We start from the raw sequence: 17,417 nt of genomic DNA, 5'->3' as shown, positions 1-17,417 counted from the left end.
TCGATATATAGCCCAGTCATCGCTTTTCTTTTCATAAATGCTCGCACAGATCATGCCTCTAAAGGCCAGAGCCCAAAATGCTCTCTTGCAATCAATGCCACCCAAAGCATGCTCAAGAAGAACTATTACCATTGAGCTTAAAATATCCGCCTCTATTCCAAGGACTTCTTCCATATAACAACGATCTCCTCTCGTTGAAGGTTAGACAACGAAGCAGAAACGCCGATGATGGGGATACGCCTATATGACTTGACCTGTTGAGAAAGTGGAGGTAAATGCTCTTTTTCATACGCGCGAATGAGACGAGTTGCTTCTATTCCATCCACGAGCGGCATCTGGATTGTAAGAGTGATTAGTACTGCATCCTATTATGAAACCACCATGTACAGTATATACCTGGATATCCATCAGGATAACGACATAAGGTTCGGGATTCTCCTTGAAAGTCTCGAAACACGCTTGGCCATCCGCGTAACCTTTATATCATGGGCTCCTTTGGTTAATCGTGTGTCTAGCAGACGACCGCTGAAGTGTGCTGTCCTCCGCGACCATGACATTCACTCTGAGCTGTGCCGTTAACGGGAAAGGATAACCGCCGAGCAGTAGGATCAAACGTTTTCTAAATCTGTCTCGCTTCGGATGGTCCCATTTGAAAGTTACTACTTCCAATGTGACTTTGCAGCACAATGTCTTGTAAGAGAAACGCAGATTGCTTGCGTTGTATAGACACAAGACGCTCTTTGGAATGCTCAATTGCATTGGTTAACAAATTGGAGATGACTTATCGCAACATCGATGGATCCGTCCTCACAATCGTCGGTACTGATTCGTCTTCTATAAGCTCAATTTCAAGGTGCTCCCGTGTCGAGCCGCTGTTGAACGAGGCAATGACCTCAACGATCTTGTTCTTCAGATCGACATTATCCTCATAGACGTCAAAATCGGACTCCTCGGCTTCCATCAAATTCAGAAGGTCATTGACCTAGAACACCAATGATTTCGAAGCTTGTAACGATCTTTGTAGATGTTGCCGGCTCTTCCGTCTAACACTTCCTCAAGAGCGGTTGCTAAATAATTGATGATGCTGTGCAGAATGAAATTTCTTTCTCAACTCGCCTTGACCTTCTGTCCACTATCGACTTCTGCCTATGACATGCTCGCTCCAACGTCGAAAGCTTGCACGCGGCTCTAGATATCTCATATTGGGTAATTTCTTTTGATGGGGATTCCCTGCGCATTTTACTTCCTGGCTCTGGCCCTTTCTGAAGAACGCCAGAAAATCTGAAGATGGTAGAGACAAGGGAAAAACTAGCATTCCTGCGATCGTGATAGAACCTAGAGCATAGGAGATATCCAAGTAATCATTCAAAAGGTTTTGGGCTGAGAATATGGTTGCAAAGTTTTTCTCCCGAATGTATTGCAAAAGCATGATGGCTTCATTTTATGCAAACAATTGTCCAATGGTTCGAGCTTCTCCTTTGATCGCCAGGAATCCAAAATCTGGCGAGAATCTATTTGTTGGTTTCTCAATCCACGAACGCGGGTCAGAAATTCCTTCTTGTCGGTCTTTATCAAGAGATCCGTGAAGCAGCGGAGTTCGAAAGGGAGTCGGGTTCGAGGCCGGTAATACTACAAGAATTTTCGCTCACGACACGAACGCTGAACTGGCCAGCGTTATTCTCTCTAATTGCAATCAAAAACCCCAAAGTTCTGAATAGCTCCTAGGATATGGATTCTACGAAAAGGAAAAGGAAAGGTCAGCGATTCTTGATTTGGCTACTAACATGAGAATGACTTTGAGGACTCACGGCTCGTCCTCCCATCGAAACACCTTTTAGCCCAATGAGTTTTTGGAGGAAGCAGATTCATTGTCATTGGCGTGATAGCTAAATGTGTTAGAAGTAAAGCGGCCTCCCGAGGGCGACGTTGTGCTATTGGACTCGGAGGTCGAGACAGTCGGAGGGCCATCGAATGAGACCTCATCGTCCGGGCCAGATTCCCTTTGATGCAGCTTTGGAACAGATGACACGGCCCTGGGTTCGCGGCCGCTGCTGGGAGGAGAATTTTGGACTTCACCCTTCGACGGAGGATCTTGTTTGGGAACAGCCGTTTGCTTTATTAGCACGCTGACAAAGCAGCAAGACATCCTATGCAACAGCCTGTCGAGCCTCACAGCTCGAGGAAGAAAGCGTTCTGGGCAGGCTCGGTCGTGCCAGGGATGACCCCATATGGGTCTTGATCTGGTCTCATTGTCTCAGTGCGCCGAGCCATGCCATGGAACCGACCTCACTCGGGAGCCAGATCTTGGACATGATTCAGTCGAATTCTCTTTTGGTGCAAGATGTGATGAGTTTCACCGTCGGTCAATCCCTTTTCGTGTCGTTCAAGGCGGTTGCACTGGCAAACGTGAGATGCGAATGCGAATGGTGGTGGAACCACGCGCGATTGTTATGCCCTGGAGGTCGTCAGAAGGAATGAAATATACATGGAGAAGGGAAGAACGGCCTCCCGTCTTGGATGTGATTGCTTCCACTTCTGCTTTCGCGGAATTTCAGGGTCCAGCCATTTATTGATTGCGTCATTGCCAGAAACGGAAGGATCTTCGTTAGCACACGATATTCAAACGTCCCCAGGGACACAGCTTCCAGAAACGCTACCGGCTATGGTTTTGCATTCACTCATTTCACAAGAAGTTGGAGCTTCTTGATGGCTTCAGCTCCTCAGCATTGGGATGCTCGATCTTCAAGAGAATTGAACTTCTGCTTTGCAAACCAATTTTGTGTTGCTGCCTCCTTATTGCCCTCATCTTGCCTTCGGATCCAAACCTAGTATGCAGGTATGTATGTATGTGACTTTGTCCTCTACTCCACAGAGATATCACCGCATTTTCTCAATGCTTGTTGACTTTCCCCAATGACTCGATGTATAATTGTTCCTCTCCAAGCTCCTTTTCGACATCCACGCTCCTCAACATGCTATCTCTACCCTGTGCGGACCGGAAAGAATTCTAAGAGGTTCACCGAATCGATCGACTGGGTTTGCTCTGCAGTGCTGCTGTTCCACGTGTGTGTCGAAGTGTTTTGTTGCTGGGAAGATTCCCCTGAACTTTGTGGCCCTAACAAACCGACTCGGACGATATATTCTGGCTCATTTGACGAGAATTCTCATATCCGGTATAGCTTCGTGATTCTCGAAGTTTAGGTAAGTGTTGAAGAGATTCTGGTAGGCTTGCGAGGCTGCTTTGAAGGTACTGATGAGAGTTCTCTACTCAACTAGGTCTTGGCGATCTGAGTTCTGCATAAAGTCCGAGTCCATCGCAAAAGGAATGGCGGTACTAGTTCTGCTCTGCTGTCTATGAGCCAGAAAGCTGCTTTGTAGGCTTTACTTGGTCGTACTGTTCACCATCGTTACCTCAAAGGTCCCACGGCCTTCAAAAAGAGCATTCAGCTTCGCAGATAGACCATCGCAGAGGCACATTAGCGAGGACCCCAAGTGCCGACTCTGAGAAGCCAGCGCCTCAGAAGCTTTGAACTAAAGTTCGTGCCAATGGGAAATGGGATCCAACGAGTCAGTGGCTAGAGAATCGAAAAACGGAGGAAAATTTGAGATACTCAGGAGAAGGGAGGAGGCTCCGCCAGTCGCGTGCTGTACTGCATCAATCACATTGTGGTGCTCTCACACTGTTCTCGATGTATGTGATACGTACTCTGTGAGAACTGACAGAAGTTGTTTGCTGCAGAGTTCCGTGAAAGGAGGCTAGTCGAGGCCGCAATTGCCGGAGACACTTAAGACTTCGGGGTCAACATCCCTGTCCGAGGCGAGTCCTGAAGTAGGTAGCCTTTCCTTGGTTACGGGACCCCTAGAACCTCGAATGTGCTTCACTGCTTCCCAGTCAGCAATTACTAGCATCACATCGAAATGTACTTCGACTTGAGAATCCTGCTATATTCACTGCATTGCCTCCTGAGCTGCCTGATACCTTCGTTTGCTGCTCTGTGGATTACTGGAACCAACAACCCACCGAGAAGATTTCCCTCACGGCATGCAACGCCTCGGTTTCCTTTTCGTGGGGTGAATTGCGTGCTGTGGGCTGGCTCACCAGCAGGTAGCACACTGTCTGATAGGGGCTATCCTGGCCTATGATCTCTGCACAGCATTTCAACGAGGCTTCTCACCCGCAGAGGACACCGCAGCTGCCACTCCACTCGGCACGGTACACTCACAGAGAGGCAATGCAGCACCTGTTTCCCTCTGATCTCTTTCTCCGTTCTCCACGATTAGAGGACTTTTGGCTCTCCCATTTACCACCAGGAACACCTAATGTTTTAAGCGCATGGGGAAAGTCACAAATCCCATCCTGCATTACAGGTTACGATGTGCAACAATATCTGTTGCAGCTTTCAAGCTTCTAGCACTGCCAGCACCTACCGTTTGCTATGGTTGCATAACCAAACTTCCACTGCAGCTGAAAGCTTGCCAGTGGACTTATCACTGCTCTGTGAAGCTAAGAGCTGTCCCCTATAGTTGAATTGCTGAAGTCTTTCCTGAACAAGAGGTCTAGATAACGGAGACCTAACTCCGCCAATTCCCCACATTACCAGTAAATGCATCTTCAAGGTCAAAGTCTTTCTTGGGTCAAAGGACAACTTCATTAATTCCTATGAGTGTGCAAGATACCAGGTGAGCAACTGCACCCTCTCACACCCAAAACTTGCAGTGCTATCAAATCGTTTGAAGCACGGTGAGAATTGACTCCTTTTGAGATCATACTGAAGTGTGCTTCACCAAGCTCCTCGCTCCGAAGAATTAATGACTAACAACATCGCTACCAAATCAAAAGAAACAGAGTAGAAAGGAAACTACCGTATCGACAATTTTAGAGAGAGACTGAACAAAAATCCTATAATCCAGAACTTGAGAACCTCCCGAAAAAGCCGCTGATACTCTCTCCCAACGCTGAAAATGCAGGGGTTCACTCTCCCGCTTTCGACTCCTCCCCTCCTCAACCATCACAACGAAATTGAATAAATTAAAACTATTTTCTTTCCAAGTTAAAAACTCACGAGGGAGCTTTCGTCTACAATACACAACTAAATTACCCATCAGCCAACCACCATCCGATGCCAGCACCCCTGACACCACACCAGTCAGCACAAGCAACCAGCCACTCCCCTCCATTTCATCCTCGCCTGTGGCTTTCGATCCTCCTCAACGATCTCTTCACAGCGGATCGGCGATGAAAAAATCAGACGTGCAACAAATTCTCAGTCCTTTCCCTCTTGCCCTCGCCTCACTCCCTTTCCAAACCCAAGTGACGCAAAGGTGGCGTGTTCTGTCCGTTGCCTCTCCCCTAGTTTGCCAAAGTCTGAGATTGAAGAAAGCTTTCTTTTTGGTGCAGAGGGGAGAGGTAAGTACCTCCGTACCTTTCTCTCTGGCCTAGGCCGGTCGATTTCGCGTCGGGGGGGTTTTTGGGGACAATCGGGGAGAGGGATGGGCGTGGTGTGATCATTGTCTGATAGGAAAAGCGATGTGCAACAAAAGGGATAACAAGCATGTGTGGAGCCGAGATTCAGGCTCGGTGGTTGGCCTGGGTAGGAGTGATTAGTGATCCGGGGCTGCGCGGGGATGCCTGTGGTTTCTGATGACATCTGGAAAGTTGATGGAAGGCAGTCTGATTGGGAAGTGATTCAAATGTGAAAACTTGGTCGAGGTACTCTCCGTACTGAAAGTTATAGTCGTCTGATCATTAGGCTATCTACTTTTGGTTCCTAGGTGGAGGGCGGTCTCGTAAAGTCATGTCTTATGTAGAATGAGCAAGCAAAGCATTATCTCGGGTTCAACGCAACTTTGACACCATTCGCTGAACAACATGTCAGCGAAAGCTGCTCAATCCACTCCGATCTATCTCTATCATCGATCCCCCCAAACGCCTGCAATAGCCTCACAATCGTGTAGCTCGCCTCTGTCAGTGCAAACTGCTGCCCGACACATATTCGCGGCCCACCGTTGAATGGCAAATAGCCCCAAGATGGCCGCAGGTCGGAAGCCCACCTCTCTGGTCGGAATTCGTTTGCGTCCGGCCCATATATGTCTGTCCGTCTGTGCATGGCGTAGACGTGGTACGCTACAATTCCTCCCTTCTTTATAAAGATTGGGGATTCGCCATTTGGTCCTCCTCCGCGAGGGAGGACGGTGTCTTTGTTGGCGAATCGTGCGTTGTTCGGTACAACGGGATAGAGCCGCAGAGCTGAAACGATTAGCAGCTTCTTAAAGGATTGGCGGGGGTTACACACATTCATTGAGGAGATACTTGATGTACTTCATATTCCTCAACGTCTCGTAGTCTGGCTTCATGCCTCTGAGTCCATCGACTTCCACTTTCAGCTTCTTCCAGATATCTGGTCGTCTAGCAAGAACATGGAACGTATTGCTGAGTAGACTGGCCGTTGTATCCCGCCCAGCGAGGAGAATATTGAGAAGTTCATCTCGTAACTGCTTTGGGTCTGTGGTCGATTTCAGCATCTCCGTTAGGAAGACATATCGTTCCGGCTGTCCATTGCCATCAATCGACTTCTCGGCGTCTCGTGGGTGAAGTTTCTCCAGAGATCTAAAGATGATCTTGTCCACGAACTGGTGAACTGTTTTACAAGCAGCATCAAACTCCTTATCACGATACAGACAAATCAACTTTCCCAACCGGCCCCTGTTGGCGAGCCGGCTCTGTGCTAAATCGTAGGCTTGCTGAAAGTGGTCTTCTTCCGAGCCTTCGGTGCTGTTGAGAGAGCGAACTGATTCTCCGAAGAGGAACTCGGTTGCCGTATCTAAGGTCAGCCGGAAGAATAATGGTTGGAGATCCACCGTCGAGCCATCTCTTGGGATCTTTGAGATGAATTGCTGAATATGAATCTCGAACGAGTTGAGATCGGCTACCTGAGCCCTGGTGAAGTTTGGTCTGACGAGGGCCTGCTTGAAGTTAGAGGGTAATCGAGACAAAGCTGGTCTAATTACTTGCCCGTGAATGCTCCCACTTTGCGCCGTCTTTTTCATGTTAGCAAAAGACTATCCCGTTTTGACCTAATAACTTACCAGTAGTAAAGATTCCCTGTCCTAACATTGCCCCAAACGCCTCCTGCCTCTGACCCAGTCCGAAGTCTTTGAAGTTACTCGCTAGGATGGCCTTGATGTTCTCAATATCGATAGTATTGACGTATGTCTGCCCCATCATGCGAGCTGACCATGTCATTCCATGTGTATCATAACGGCTTTTTGCCAGCTCCAGAATTCTTCCGTCTTTTGATGCGTTGATTTGCGTTCGATAGAGATCGACTCCGACGACGCGCTCCAATTGAGGCAGCCGGTTGCAAATTGGCCGGCATCCATTCTGCTTCTTGAACTTAGCGACCCGGATGGACTGTCCAATATACCAAAAAATGAAGACGACAACTGAAACAAGCACGCCTGTGTTGCGAATGGTGAAATCCATTCTGGACAGTAGGACTAAACGAAAGACCGAAGGTGCAAAAACGAGGGACGAAGAGGATTACAACTAGCTCACAAGGCCGAGACTTGGAGAGCCGACGGGATGAGACTGAGCTCTTCCTTTCATATGTGAAGAAGAGGAGGAGGGAAACGATCAAGGAAGAGGCAATCTGTTGTCGCTGTCCAGCAGGAATCGCCGACAGCGCAGCGACATCACAATCCTCGCAGCGATCCACGTGAATAACTTGGATGCTCGAATTGAAGGTCCATCCTACCTTTGCGATTTGTTGGATTTTCCCAGGTGCTGCGCTGGGGAAGCAAGTCCGACAGGCCGAGACGTAAAGGCTCGGAAGGCTGAGTGCTTCAGAAGAGACCCCACATTTTGCAGCATGTTGACTGGGTAGAATACGAGGGCGGCAAAGCGCCAGATTTCGCTGGCAGATGTGAGGTGTGCGACCACATGAGAAAACACGATATTCTCAACATCGACCAAATGATGGGTGAAGCTTCTTGCATGGCAGAATTCCCTACATGTCTCTATATTGTTGACGTCGTGGACATATCTCGGACAGCGTCAGTCTAGGCCTCGAAAGAAAACTATCAAGCCTGGTGGTCTATTCTTCGTCTATTCACGAATCGAACTTCAGCTCCATATCAAAGTGTTGATAGAGATGCAAGCGCGGCAGAAGGATGGGGGTGGTGTCTCACAGCGCGGATGAGTTTTGTTTCTTTCTGGGCGGCAATACCGCTCACGTGACTGGCCATTGACCTCTCTTGGGTACGAAGGCGGGCGGCATTAAAAACCGTCCACCCGCAAAAAAGCGAGGAACACCAAAATCGCTACGTTTAGAAAATTACACCAAATCTCAACGTAATATCTAAAAATCTTCAAAATAGTTTTGCGAGATAGAAAGGAAGCAGATCTAACTTTTGTGGAATTTTTGCGATAATTAAATGTGATACGGAATTACAAGGAATTCTTATTGTGAGGGTCAGGATTGCGCCCGTGCTCGCTTAGCGAATTGGACGAATTTTAATGCCGTCTGCCTTCGTAAAGGTTCTCAGATGAGAACATGCACACAGTGACTTTTAGCTGATAAGATTGGCAAATTAGATTCGAGGAGTTCCAGGGTTTTCTGTGAGATCCTTCTACAGCAAGTTGCCAATTAAAGAACCCGGGACGTTGCAATCGAAGTAATGACCAGTATCACTTCAAAGCCGAGAACACCTCGGTAATTGGATGTTCAAGAGACAAAGCAATCCCAGACCGTCAGACGATATTGCGTACGTCGTAATAGCAATATGTCTCAGCCTATTGCTTGTTTACTTGGATATAGAAAGGAAATGCCGAGGTACGTTCGAAAGGGGGCATGTTTAAAGTCACGTGATATTGTTTTAATTCCCAGCCCCGGTTTGTTGCGTATGGCGATGTTGATGCCTAGGTACAACTCCTACCCCTTCGCCTTGATAGCCTAGGTTAAGAAGATTTTCGCAGTGGTCGGGATTATTAATCGTCAATAGACTATTATCCCGACTCTGGGTAGCGTTGTACGACAGCGGAAGAATGAAATGCCCGATTCAAATCGGAGAATTTCGGCCCTGAAGAGGACTCTTTATGGATACAGCGTGTTACTCTCAGGCAGGTCCGAACTACTGTGGCCCACCTGGCCCCTTGAACTGCGAAGTCTGCGATGGAGATCTTCCATAAACTTGAAAAGTAGCCGCATCTCAAGCCACATCTGCGGACCGATTGAGATCCACCTCGAAAAGGGGATGTGGCGTTTGGATAAGAATACTCTAATTCAGCCCACTGATACGGTACGCCTGCCTTATCGCAGGAATTTCAAGTCCCACAATTTGGACAGAGATTGTACAGGAAACATGTTTCGAATGTACCTCATGGTGGCGGAAGAAAATCCAAGACCGTGAGTTTGCATGTGGAATCTATCGGCCGATGTTCGGAGACGGAAGACGGAGGAATAACAGAGCAGACGCCGACGCGCCGACGCGTCGACGACAGCTTTCAAGACGACCAGCTGGCTGTCGCTGCTCAGTGCTGATGCGTGAAGCATCGCAACCTTGGTGAAGTGAAACCCAAGGACCATCCGAGGCTGCGGAAGGAGACTACCGGTTCCTTGGGTAGACTCGGGCCTGAATGTGAAGATGCACTGGTCGGATGTGCAGCTGATTGCGGCTCGTGCCCTGCTGTCTGCCCTGCTTGCTCTGCTTGCCCTGCTGTCCAGCTCTGCAATATCAGGCTTCTGGGCCTCCGGCGTGCTTTTTACAGCTGACAGTTGCTGCAAGGGGATGATTGACACCAGGAGAGGCCCTGCAACAGGCCACCCGCGCAGATCACATCAGCGTGGGCTTACCGGCCGGCGTCCACGGTCCCTGGTCTGGACAACAGCCAGCCACTGCTGACAGTACTTATCCGTAGGAGGCCGTTGCGGACCTGCGGTGCGACCATTCCCCCATTCCCAGAACCCCAGAAGAGCATCCATGCGCAATATATATTCAACCAGGGTGTGCGAAGGCTGAGCGTTACACGAGCAACTCGTCATCTTCTTTGCCTCCTGCCTTTTGCTTTCGTTGGGAACAGGAAGAAAACCCTTCGTCGTTGGTGCCGGTGCGGAAGGGTAGGCTACGGTAAAGTTACTTACTAGAGCCAGGAAGGAAGCTTTCGCGACGGCCGCCAAAAAACGCCATCCTTCAAAACCCCCACTGCGATTCCCGTAGCTCCGATTGTGGACCTCCCGCCGCCGTCTGACGTTCAAGTATTTACCACAGGTTCTTTATCAGAGCCCGCAGAGGCACTGCCCTGTGCCTATCAACGGCCTCCTGGCATGAAGTGGAGTGGATTCCTGCCATTTCTGCTTCTGTCGCCCGATTGTGATTGATCAGGGCAGATTTTGACTGCACAGGAAAGAGCCAGAAAAGAGTTTCTTGGTCTTCAGAGCCCCAGCCTCTCTGAGCTTCGTCAAGCAGTTCTCTGACTCGTACTCGAGACTCTTTCATTCTTCGATTTCTTAGCCACTTGCATCCTGCAACCTCTCTCGCAACGAACAATTCCTCATCACTCCTTGATTGCTTGCCCCTCTTGAGTCTTTCAAGCAAGAACTGGGCGACAATCCATGACCTAGCCCACCAAGATGCCAAGTTTTAATGTTTTCGGAGGCGTCACCGGAAGGAACAGTGCAACACTGTTCGAAATTCGGTTGGTTGTACTGCTCCGTAGACTCAGTCCTCTGCTGATAATTTTGCAGCCTTGAGAATGAGATTATCGTTCTGCGTGGTAGTGAGAGCGAGGCGTCGAGCCAAATGCTGAAGGGAGTTGTGGTTCTGTGCCTGCCTTCAGCCTTAAAAGTTGATGATGTGCATCTACGAATGACTGGACAGCTGAAAGTTGGGTAAGTGGGCCAGATCATAGTCTCAAGCCGAAGCTGACGAACTGTTTAGATGGAACGACCAACGGATTACTCCGACAGGCATCTCCAACAATCGAGTCGACAAAGCGACCGAAATATTCACTTACAAATGGGCTCCATTTGTCGGTGGTGGTGCCCCAGGCTCCTCATCAAGAGGCACACTCCTACCTTCCGGGAATTACGAGTGGCCTTTCGAGCTCGTTATACCAGGTGGAATGGCTGAGAGCGTGGAAGGTCTGCAAGAAAGTCATATCATGTACAAATTGAAGGCTACTGTGGCCCGGGGTAAACTGGCATACGACTTACACGCCCACAAGCCAGTTCGGATTGTCCGAACATTAGATCCGTCGGCTTTGGAGCTGGCACACGCGATGACGGTGGAAAACGTGTGGCCGAATAAGATCGAATACCAGCTCGTAATACCCCAAAAAGCTATTATATTTGGGACAGCGATCGATGTCGAAATGAGATTTACATCATTATTGAAAGGGCTAAGAATCGGCAATATCAAATGCCAGCTTATCGAGGCCCAGGAATTTACAATCGCAGGGTCCACAGCAAATTCGGAGAGATTTTGGAAACACCAGAGAGATATCGATACCTGGACTTTCAAACTGAATGATGAGGACCATTACCATGATATGTTAGATGACAGTGGCCAAGATGGCTATACTCTCCACGAGAAGATGCCATTACCGAAGAAGCTGAGTAAGTGTTTACAGGATGTGGATGTGCATGGGATCAAAATTCGGCATAAAGTCAAGTTCAACATTGCGTTGCACAACCCAGATGGGCATGTTTCAGAGGTAAGGCTACATTTCGTATTGGATTTAGGATTTACTGACACGGACAGCTTCGTGCTACGCTTCCGGTCACCATTTTCATCTCCCCTAATATGCCTCTTACCTCTGATGGACGTCTGGTTGACCAGACTCCGATGAGCACTCAATCAACCGATATTGTGCAGCACGCTCCGCCGCTATATGGAGAGCATGTCCTAGACCAACTTTACGCAGATGTCGATCAGAGTGGAATGATGACGCCTGCACCGCAGTCAGGGATGAACACGCCATTCTACAATCATTCACGAACTGGATCAGCAGAAAACTTGACTGCTCTAACTTCAGGACCCCATCCAAGTGGAGCCGTGCCGCCGGCAGCACTGTCATCTAGACTTCAGGACTTGAATCTCGGGTCCCGAAACAACAGTTTTCGTCAATTGCATCAAGGTGGAGACTCCGGAGGGAATACCCCGCACTCCCAGCCTCACACTGATGGCGAAGCCGGATACTTTGACCACTCAGGCTCAAACAGCAATCCCTTAAGCCGACGCACGAGCGAGGAAGAAGGTGGAGTGTCGAACATGACCAGTGGACAACACTCTCCTCAGCATATTGACTTCTCGGAACTGGGAGACCTGACAAAAGTACCATCGTACCGAACTGCAGTCCAGACGCCGATCAGAAGTACTAGTTACAATAACGCCCTGCCAAACTACGAAGCAGCAGTCTCAGCACGTAAGCCCCCAAAAATTCCCCGGAGCACTAGCACTGTTTCCACCTCCACATTCGCATGTCTTGCGAGCCGTTTGCTTTCTAGACATTGACAGTAGGCGGCTCGTAAGACGCAACAACTCAACTCCAAAATCACATCCTTGAGAGGCAATACTAATTCGACAATCTGGGTTTTAGCACCCAGTCCAACTCGAACCTTCAGCGGCCCAGCGACACCTGGATCGGAGACTGGAGAGACCGTGAATGGACGAAGGAATCCATGGTCAACTATGGGATTTACGCCAATCCACCCACCGCCACCCGCGCATTTAGGGGATGGAGACGAAAGAAGGAGATTACATCTGTTACAGAACAGGGGAAGAGCTTACTAGAGCGGGAGTTTGCTCTAGCTGCATGCCTCTGATTGAATATTGTGTTGCATTCAAGGCGTTGGTTTGTTAAGAATAGAATGGGTGCATTGTTATGGAGTTCAGGCCAGGCATACATCCTGAGGGCAAAGGCGTTGCGGCATTTTGGTCACCCGCAGAAACCGCTTCAACAGATTCTCAGAGACAGATTTAATATCTAATTTTCCTCCTTTCTTACCTCGCCCCTCCATAGTTGCGTTTCCAGCCGAGCTCAGACTCAGAGCTTCTGATAGAATTGCAATGTAAACATCTCTTCCTGGGTGTGATCTGCACTAGATTTACTATGCAACGATCTATCTTTCTCTCCACTGAATCGGGTTTGTGATATCTGAGGTAATCGCTGTCACTCAATTTCCTCAATCATTGGTCTCGACATTCCACTCGAACCCTCGTCAGCTCTCGGATGAATCGACAATCCAGCCAAGTCCTGAATCTGAGTCTGCTCCTTCTGCGGCGGCAACAGTGCATTAAATTGCCATGCTCGAAGCCCCACAATCACATCTCTAGCATGCTGCCTCACCAACCCATCATTATCCGACGCTTCAACATATCCCAAAATTCTCTGTACATCCTCCAAACTCTGCCCGGCAAATCCAAACGCCAACTTTCTGCCTTCGGCTCGAGCTGCATCCAAAGCTCGCACGAAATTCATAATTAGGAGGATCGCAGCGCGACGTAAGATCCCCTTTTCTGGCTCCGACTCGAGAGTGAGGATATGGATACTCAGATCCACGGCAGTAGACAGTATCTTCGAGTCAATGCCTGCCACATTGGCTTCGATTCCTAAGCCGAGGATTGAGATAGCTGAAGCTCGGATCCGGATATCTTCAGCCCCACGCTTGCTTTCCCATCCCGTGACGATCTGGGAAAGAATCTCGTGCTCTTCCTCAGCTTTTTCATCTAGAGCTTCGTCGAGTTGAGGCACTTCTCCACCCCATGCTTCTTCCGCCTCTTCGTCTTGCTTTCTCTTCAACCTGTTCTTCTTTTCTTGCTGCTGTTCGGTTTTTGGTCTATACCCTCGTCTGCTGGCCAGAAATAGCAGGCCTTCACACACAGCTCGCGCTGTTTCGTCGTTGAATGCCGAGGCGTTATGTTCGATTACTTGGAGGAGCGCTTCGCCCAGCCGGAGCCGTTGATCTAGTTCGTGCTCTTCGTTCGGATCCACGTAACGGTCGGTGAGATCTTTCATCGCTGCTTTTGGGTGTTTTTGAGAGAGCTGGATGAAGGATTTTATTACCCGCAAGTAGATATACTCTTCGCTATCTTGGAGCAGCAAGGAGAAGAGGGCTAGCAGAGCCGGGACGTCGATGGTAGGACTACTGTTGCGAATCAAGTCGGAGATGAGTTCGAGACCTTGGACTCTGACGGGGGGCGGTGATTCAGTCCCTGTGAGATACGACATTGCAAGACTGTAGCTTTTCCTGTCTTCCAGCTGCCGGTCTGTTGGCGTATTCATAGTACCGGGGGCAGGCTCTTCGAGCGTACTTCGATATTTCAAGAGCAGCAAGAGATTTTGTGCTGTCGATGATGTCTCTAAATCTCGCTTCCTGCTGATAGAACTGAGAGACTTCTGGATAGATTCGAGACGAGGTTCGGTTCCAGAGGTTGCTTGAAAATTCGGAGAAGTGAAGACAATGTTCAGAAGGCTGAGTGCGACTGCTACCGTATCTTCGCTACTGGTGGTAGTGTTCATGGTGAAGTCGGACAAGATTTGACTAACAAGATCGAGGACCTGAGTCGAATCTTCAACTAGTTTTCCCGGAAAAGTACTCATCATCTTTTGCATTACTTTTGCTTCGACGAGGCTGTTCTGAACGTCGTACTTGGCGGCAGTCTGCTCAACACTGATGACGACTGGCTTAGTCTGGTCTTTTGTGCTATGTGAGAGCCACTTCATGCACAGATTGATGAATAACTCCGAAACATCGGTCTTCAGGTCTGGTAAGGTTTGAAGAAGATCAATGAAAGCGTCAACAGCAGGATCGAGTCTTGACAGATCCAAATCGCTGTCTGAACTATCTTCGAGTTCGCTTCCTTTGATATTTTCAATCTGAACACCCCCGTCCTGAGCAGTATTGTACAACCATGATTTTTCGGTCTTCGTTGACCTTCCTTTAAATGTAAGATTTTGCAAAATTGTGATTAACAGATTAGGGCTGGGCTTTTCAGCTTTGCTCGAGTCTGTGGCGCCTGATGATAGTTGGAGCAACGTCCTCAGCAACTTCGCTGCCGGTTTCCGGTAGGACTTCTCAGTATATTCATTACCGTGAGGCCAAGACGACAAAGACCAAAGTGGGAGAAGAATTGGATTGAGGAGTCTTTTGGTCAAGGAAGGGTGTGGATGTGAGGTCAACAACGTTGATAGTCTTCGAAGGCATTTGGCAACTTCTTCAGAGGATACCAATATTTTCCGAGATCCTAAAATTTCGACATCATTTGAAGGTTGCTTCGAACTCACCGTCGTTGGGAGAGCTGGATCGATGGCTACTAGTAATGGCTCCACGAATGCCTTCCAACCCGGCATCCCAGGTGCACCAAACTGCTTCCTACCAAGAATTCCAAATCCAATGACAAATGCTGCAGCTTTATCCATTTCTGGCTCGCCCTCGCCTTCGAGTAGAGAGAAAAGCTGAGGCGCTATGCCATAAAACCACTTCTCGGGTGACATGCTAACAGGAGGGGAGGAAAGCAAACGCGACGTTGCATTCAAGGCTTCGTGAGAAATGCTCGATCCTCTGCCGCTATTGCCTGATGCGTTACGAGCAGCGCTACTCGGATGGACGGAAAGAATAAACTCGATCGTATCCTGAACGCCTCGAGGCCGAAGAGGCAGTCGTGCCAGAGTTGATATGAGGGGTGTTCGTAGCCATGGCTGTACTCGATCAGGTTGCACGAGAAGATTCAAGACCGACATGAGTGCCAATGTACTTGTACTGAGAAAGTCAATAGATGATTTCAGCATGTGCAATTGCAACAAACCTTTCTAGAAGAGCGGAAAATGCAGGGACATTGGCTTTTCTCGTCTCCCATGAAATTTCAGGATCGAAGGCCTGCTTTCCGCATTGAAGAATACGATCAACAAGTGGCGGTTGAGCCTTCTCAGAACTTTCATCCGCCATGGCCGGCACATAAATTCAAGACGTTCTTATGGAAGTTCGAGGGTATTGTTGCTTTAACCTGCTGATACAAACTACTGTTGTCATCTATCTGTTTCTCCTGCTTTGACAGTCTCAGCTCCACCCAAGCTCGTGACGGCGGTCCGCAAAAGAACAGGTCCTGCGTCTAAGATCTCGGTCTAAGGGGGCCGAATGCGCGTGCCATCTTTGGGTCCTGATACTTCAAGACTACGGACCGTCAAGGTTTGAAGGTTTGGTGAAAACTCTGATGACGGAGAACAGAGTTGGAGACAAAAAATTGATGAAGCGGGCGATATCACGTGTTTTGGCGAATGTTTGGGTATGGGGTGGCACGGACCATGGCGCGAAATGAAGTTCAGCCTCGACTCTTCTTCCTCCTTCTTCCTCTCTCCACCTTAACCAACCGCTGCCTCTCAATTAGTCGATTGCAATGCTCTACAACTCCCTCTCCTTTTCTTACTTCCTCTGTCTCTACCTCGAATTGTTACCCGACTGGCGTCAGCTTCGGATCTTCACTTGCAGCGCCAAACGCGTATCGGACCTCCATGGATGCTACCAGTTGCCTTGCAACCACACGCGACTACGAAGCTTCTCTCGCTCTCTCCAGAGCACTTGCAAATCAAGCACCTCGCCTTCCCGACAGTCTTCTGGTCTCCGTTTCCGGATGGAAATTTGGGCCCAGAACTTAACCCTAAGTATTTGTTGGTTCCAGCTTTGCGGTCACAGTTACTCTTCCAAATCATTAGGTCCTCGTCTGCTTAGTGACGGTTGCGACGCCGAAAGGCAGAACGATTCGAACAAGGCTAGGGACTGAAAGTTTGGAGGGATAGTCCAGATGTCGAAAGACGATAAAATAGATTTCTCCTATGAGCCATTCTGGTAAGATCCTCACGCGAGGATGCTCGTCAGGGTTTTCTGCTGGGCGTTACTCTGGTTATTATGGATCGTCTTTGTCGGTGCTCAAATGGATGGTATGGAGAGGAGATGCGATGTGGGAGAGGTACAGGCTCTTCCTTGAGAAGGTGTCTTTGGGATCTTCATCAAGCTGTTCGAATCGATCAACGTTTACTCTACACACTCCGAAGACAAGATGGTTGGGACTCTTTTGGATTATGGGGACTGAGCACAGCATTCCTATTTGGAAAGCCTACAAACAGACTGTCTCCTGCGCGTGTTTCCACTTCCTCACGGTTGTGATTTGGCCTTGATCTCACTCGTCGGAATCATTTGCATATGTGCATTTGTAGCGAGATTTCAGAGTCTTCAAACAGAAACATGTCGCGTCAGATGGTCCTTCAAAGTGGCCTACCGCTACGAAGAAATGGCGTGTTGCCAAGTTCCGGAAGTCTCTGTACCCAATCGACCACCCCTTTCATCAAGTCCACGAGATGGGCTTGCGCGTTTCATTTCAGTGAAGACGTTCCGTACCTCTCTCTATCCTGCCGGCAGCTTTCA

At 48.9% G+C, this 17,417-nt stretch overlaps 4 protein-coding genes across 4 annotated transcripts; 2 read left to right on the top strand and 2 right to left on the bottom strand.

Moving 5' to 3' along the window:
- Positions 1–5,736: 5,736 nt before the first annotated feature.
- On the bottom strand, positions 5,737–7,662 carry K444DRAFT_107867 (putative cytochrome P450 alkane hydroxylase). The gene is made up of 4 exons (XM_024870301.1): positions 7,087–7,662; positions 7,013–7,038; positions 6,294–6,963; positions 5,737–6,247 (listed from the first exon to the last, which is right to left on the bottom strand). The coding sequence occupies exons 1-4, from the start codon at positions 7,481–7,483 to the stop codon at positions 5,826–5,828; spliced, it is 1,515 nt and encodes a 504-aa protein (XP_024731487.1). The 5' UTR covers positions 7,484–7,662; the 3' UTR covers positions 5,737–5,825.
- Positions 7,663–10,264: 2,602 nt separating this feature from the next.
- K444DRAFT_107766 (uncharacterized protein) lies at positions 10,265–12,979 on the top strand. The gene is made up of 5 exons (XM_024870300.1): positions 10,265–10,693; positions 10,743–10,886; positions 10,936–11,710; positions 11,758–12,421; positions 12,596–12,979. Exons 1-5 carry the CDS (start codon positions 10,629–10,631, stop codon positions 12,787–12,789), a joined length of 1,842 nt encoding a protein of 613 aa, XP_024731486.1. The 5' UTR covers positions 10,265–10,628; the 3' UTR covers positions 12,790–12,979.
- Positions 12,980–13,168: 189 nt separating this feature from the next.
- On the bottom strand, positions 13,169–15,944 carry K444DRAFT_655398 (uncharacterized protein; the record flags this gene model as incomplete). Its single annotated transcript, XM_024886009.1, has 2 exons — positions 13,169–15,758; positions 15,805–15,944. 2 exons carry the CDS (start codon positions 15,942–15,944, stop codon positions 13,169–13,171), a joined length of 2,730 nt encoding a protein of 909 aa, XP_024731485.1.
- A 417-nt stretch (positions 15,945–16,361) lies between these two features.
- K444DRAFT_107736 (uncharacterized protein) lies at positions 16,362–16,986 on the top strand. The gene has a single exon (XM_024870298.1). It carries the CDS (start codon positions 16,393–16,395, stop codon positions 16,774–16,776), a length of 384 nt encoding a protein of 127 aa, XP_024731484.1. The 5' UTR covers positions 16,362–16,392; the 3' UTR covers positions 16,777–16,986.
- Positions 16,987–17,417: the final 431 nt, after the last annotated feature.

This window comes from Hyaloscypha bicolor, assembly GCF_002865645.1.
Source record: "Hyaloscypha bicolor E unplaced genomic scaffold K444scaffold_129, whole genome shotgun sequence".
Classification (NCBI taxonomy): domain Eukaryota; kingdom Fungi; phylum Ascomycota; class Leotiomycetes; order Helotiales; family Hyaloscyphaceae; genus Hyaloscypha; species Hyaloscypha bicolor.
This window is presented reverse-complemented; position numbering and strand designations above follow the sequence as displayed.

Coding starts and splice junctions, on each gene's coding strand:
- K444DRAFT_107867 (XM_024870301.1), bottom strand. CDS start 7,483: ATGGATTTCACCATTCGCAACACAGGCGTGCTTGTTTCAGTTGTCGTC. Junction 6,964..7,012: donor CAAAGTGGGAGCATTCACGG/GCAAGTAATTAG, acceptor AACTTCAAGCAG/GCCCTCGTCAGACCAAACTT. Junction 6,248..6,293: donor CAAGTATCTCCTCAATGAAT/GTGTGTAACCCC, acceptor TAATCGTTTCAG/CTCTGCGGCTCTATCCCGTT.
- K444DRAFT_107766 (XM_024870300.1), top strand. CDS start 10,629: ATGCCAAGTTTTAATGTTTTCGGAGGCGTCACCGGAAGGAACAGTGCA. Junction 10,694..10,742: donor GCAACACTGTTCGAAATTCG/GTTGGTTGTACT, acceptor ATAATTTTGCAG/CCTTGAGAATGAGATTATCG. Junction 12,422..12,595: donor CGAAGCAGCAGTCTCAGCAC/GTAAGCCCCCAA, acceptor TCTGGGTTTTAG/CACCCAGTCCAACTCGAACC.
- K444DRAFT_107736 (XM_024870298.1), top strand. CDS start 16,393: ATGCTCTACAACTCCCTCTCCTTTTCTTACTTCCTCTGTCTCTACCTC.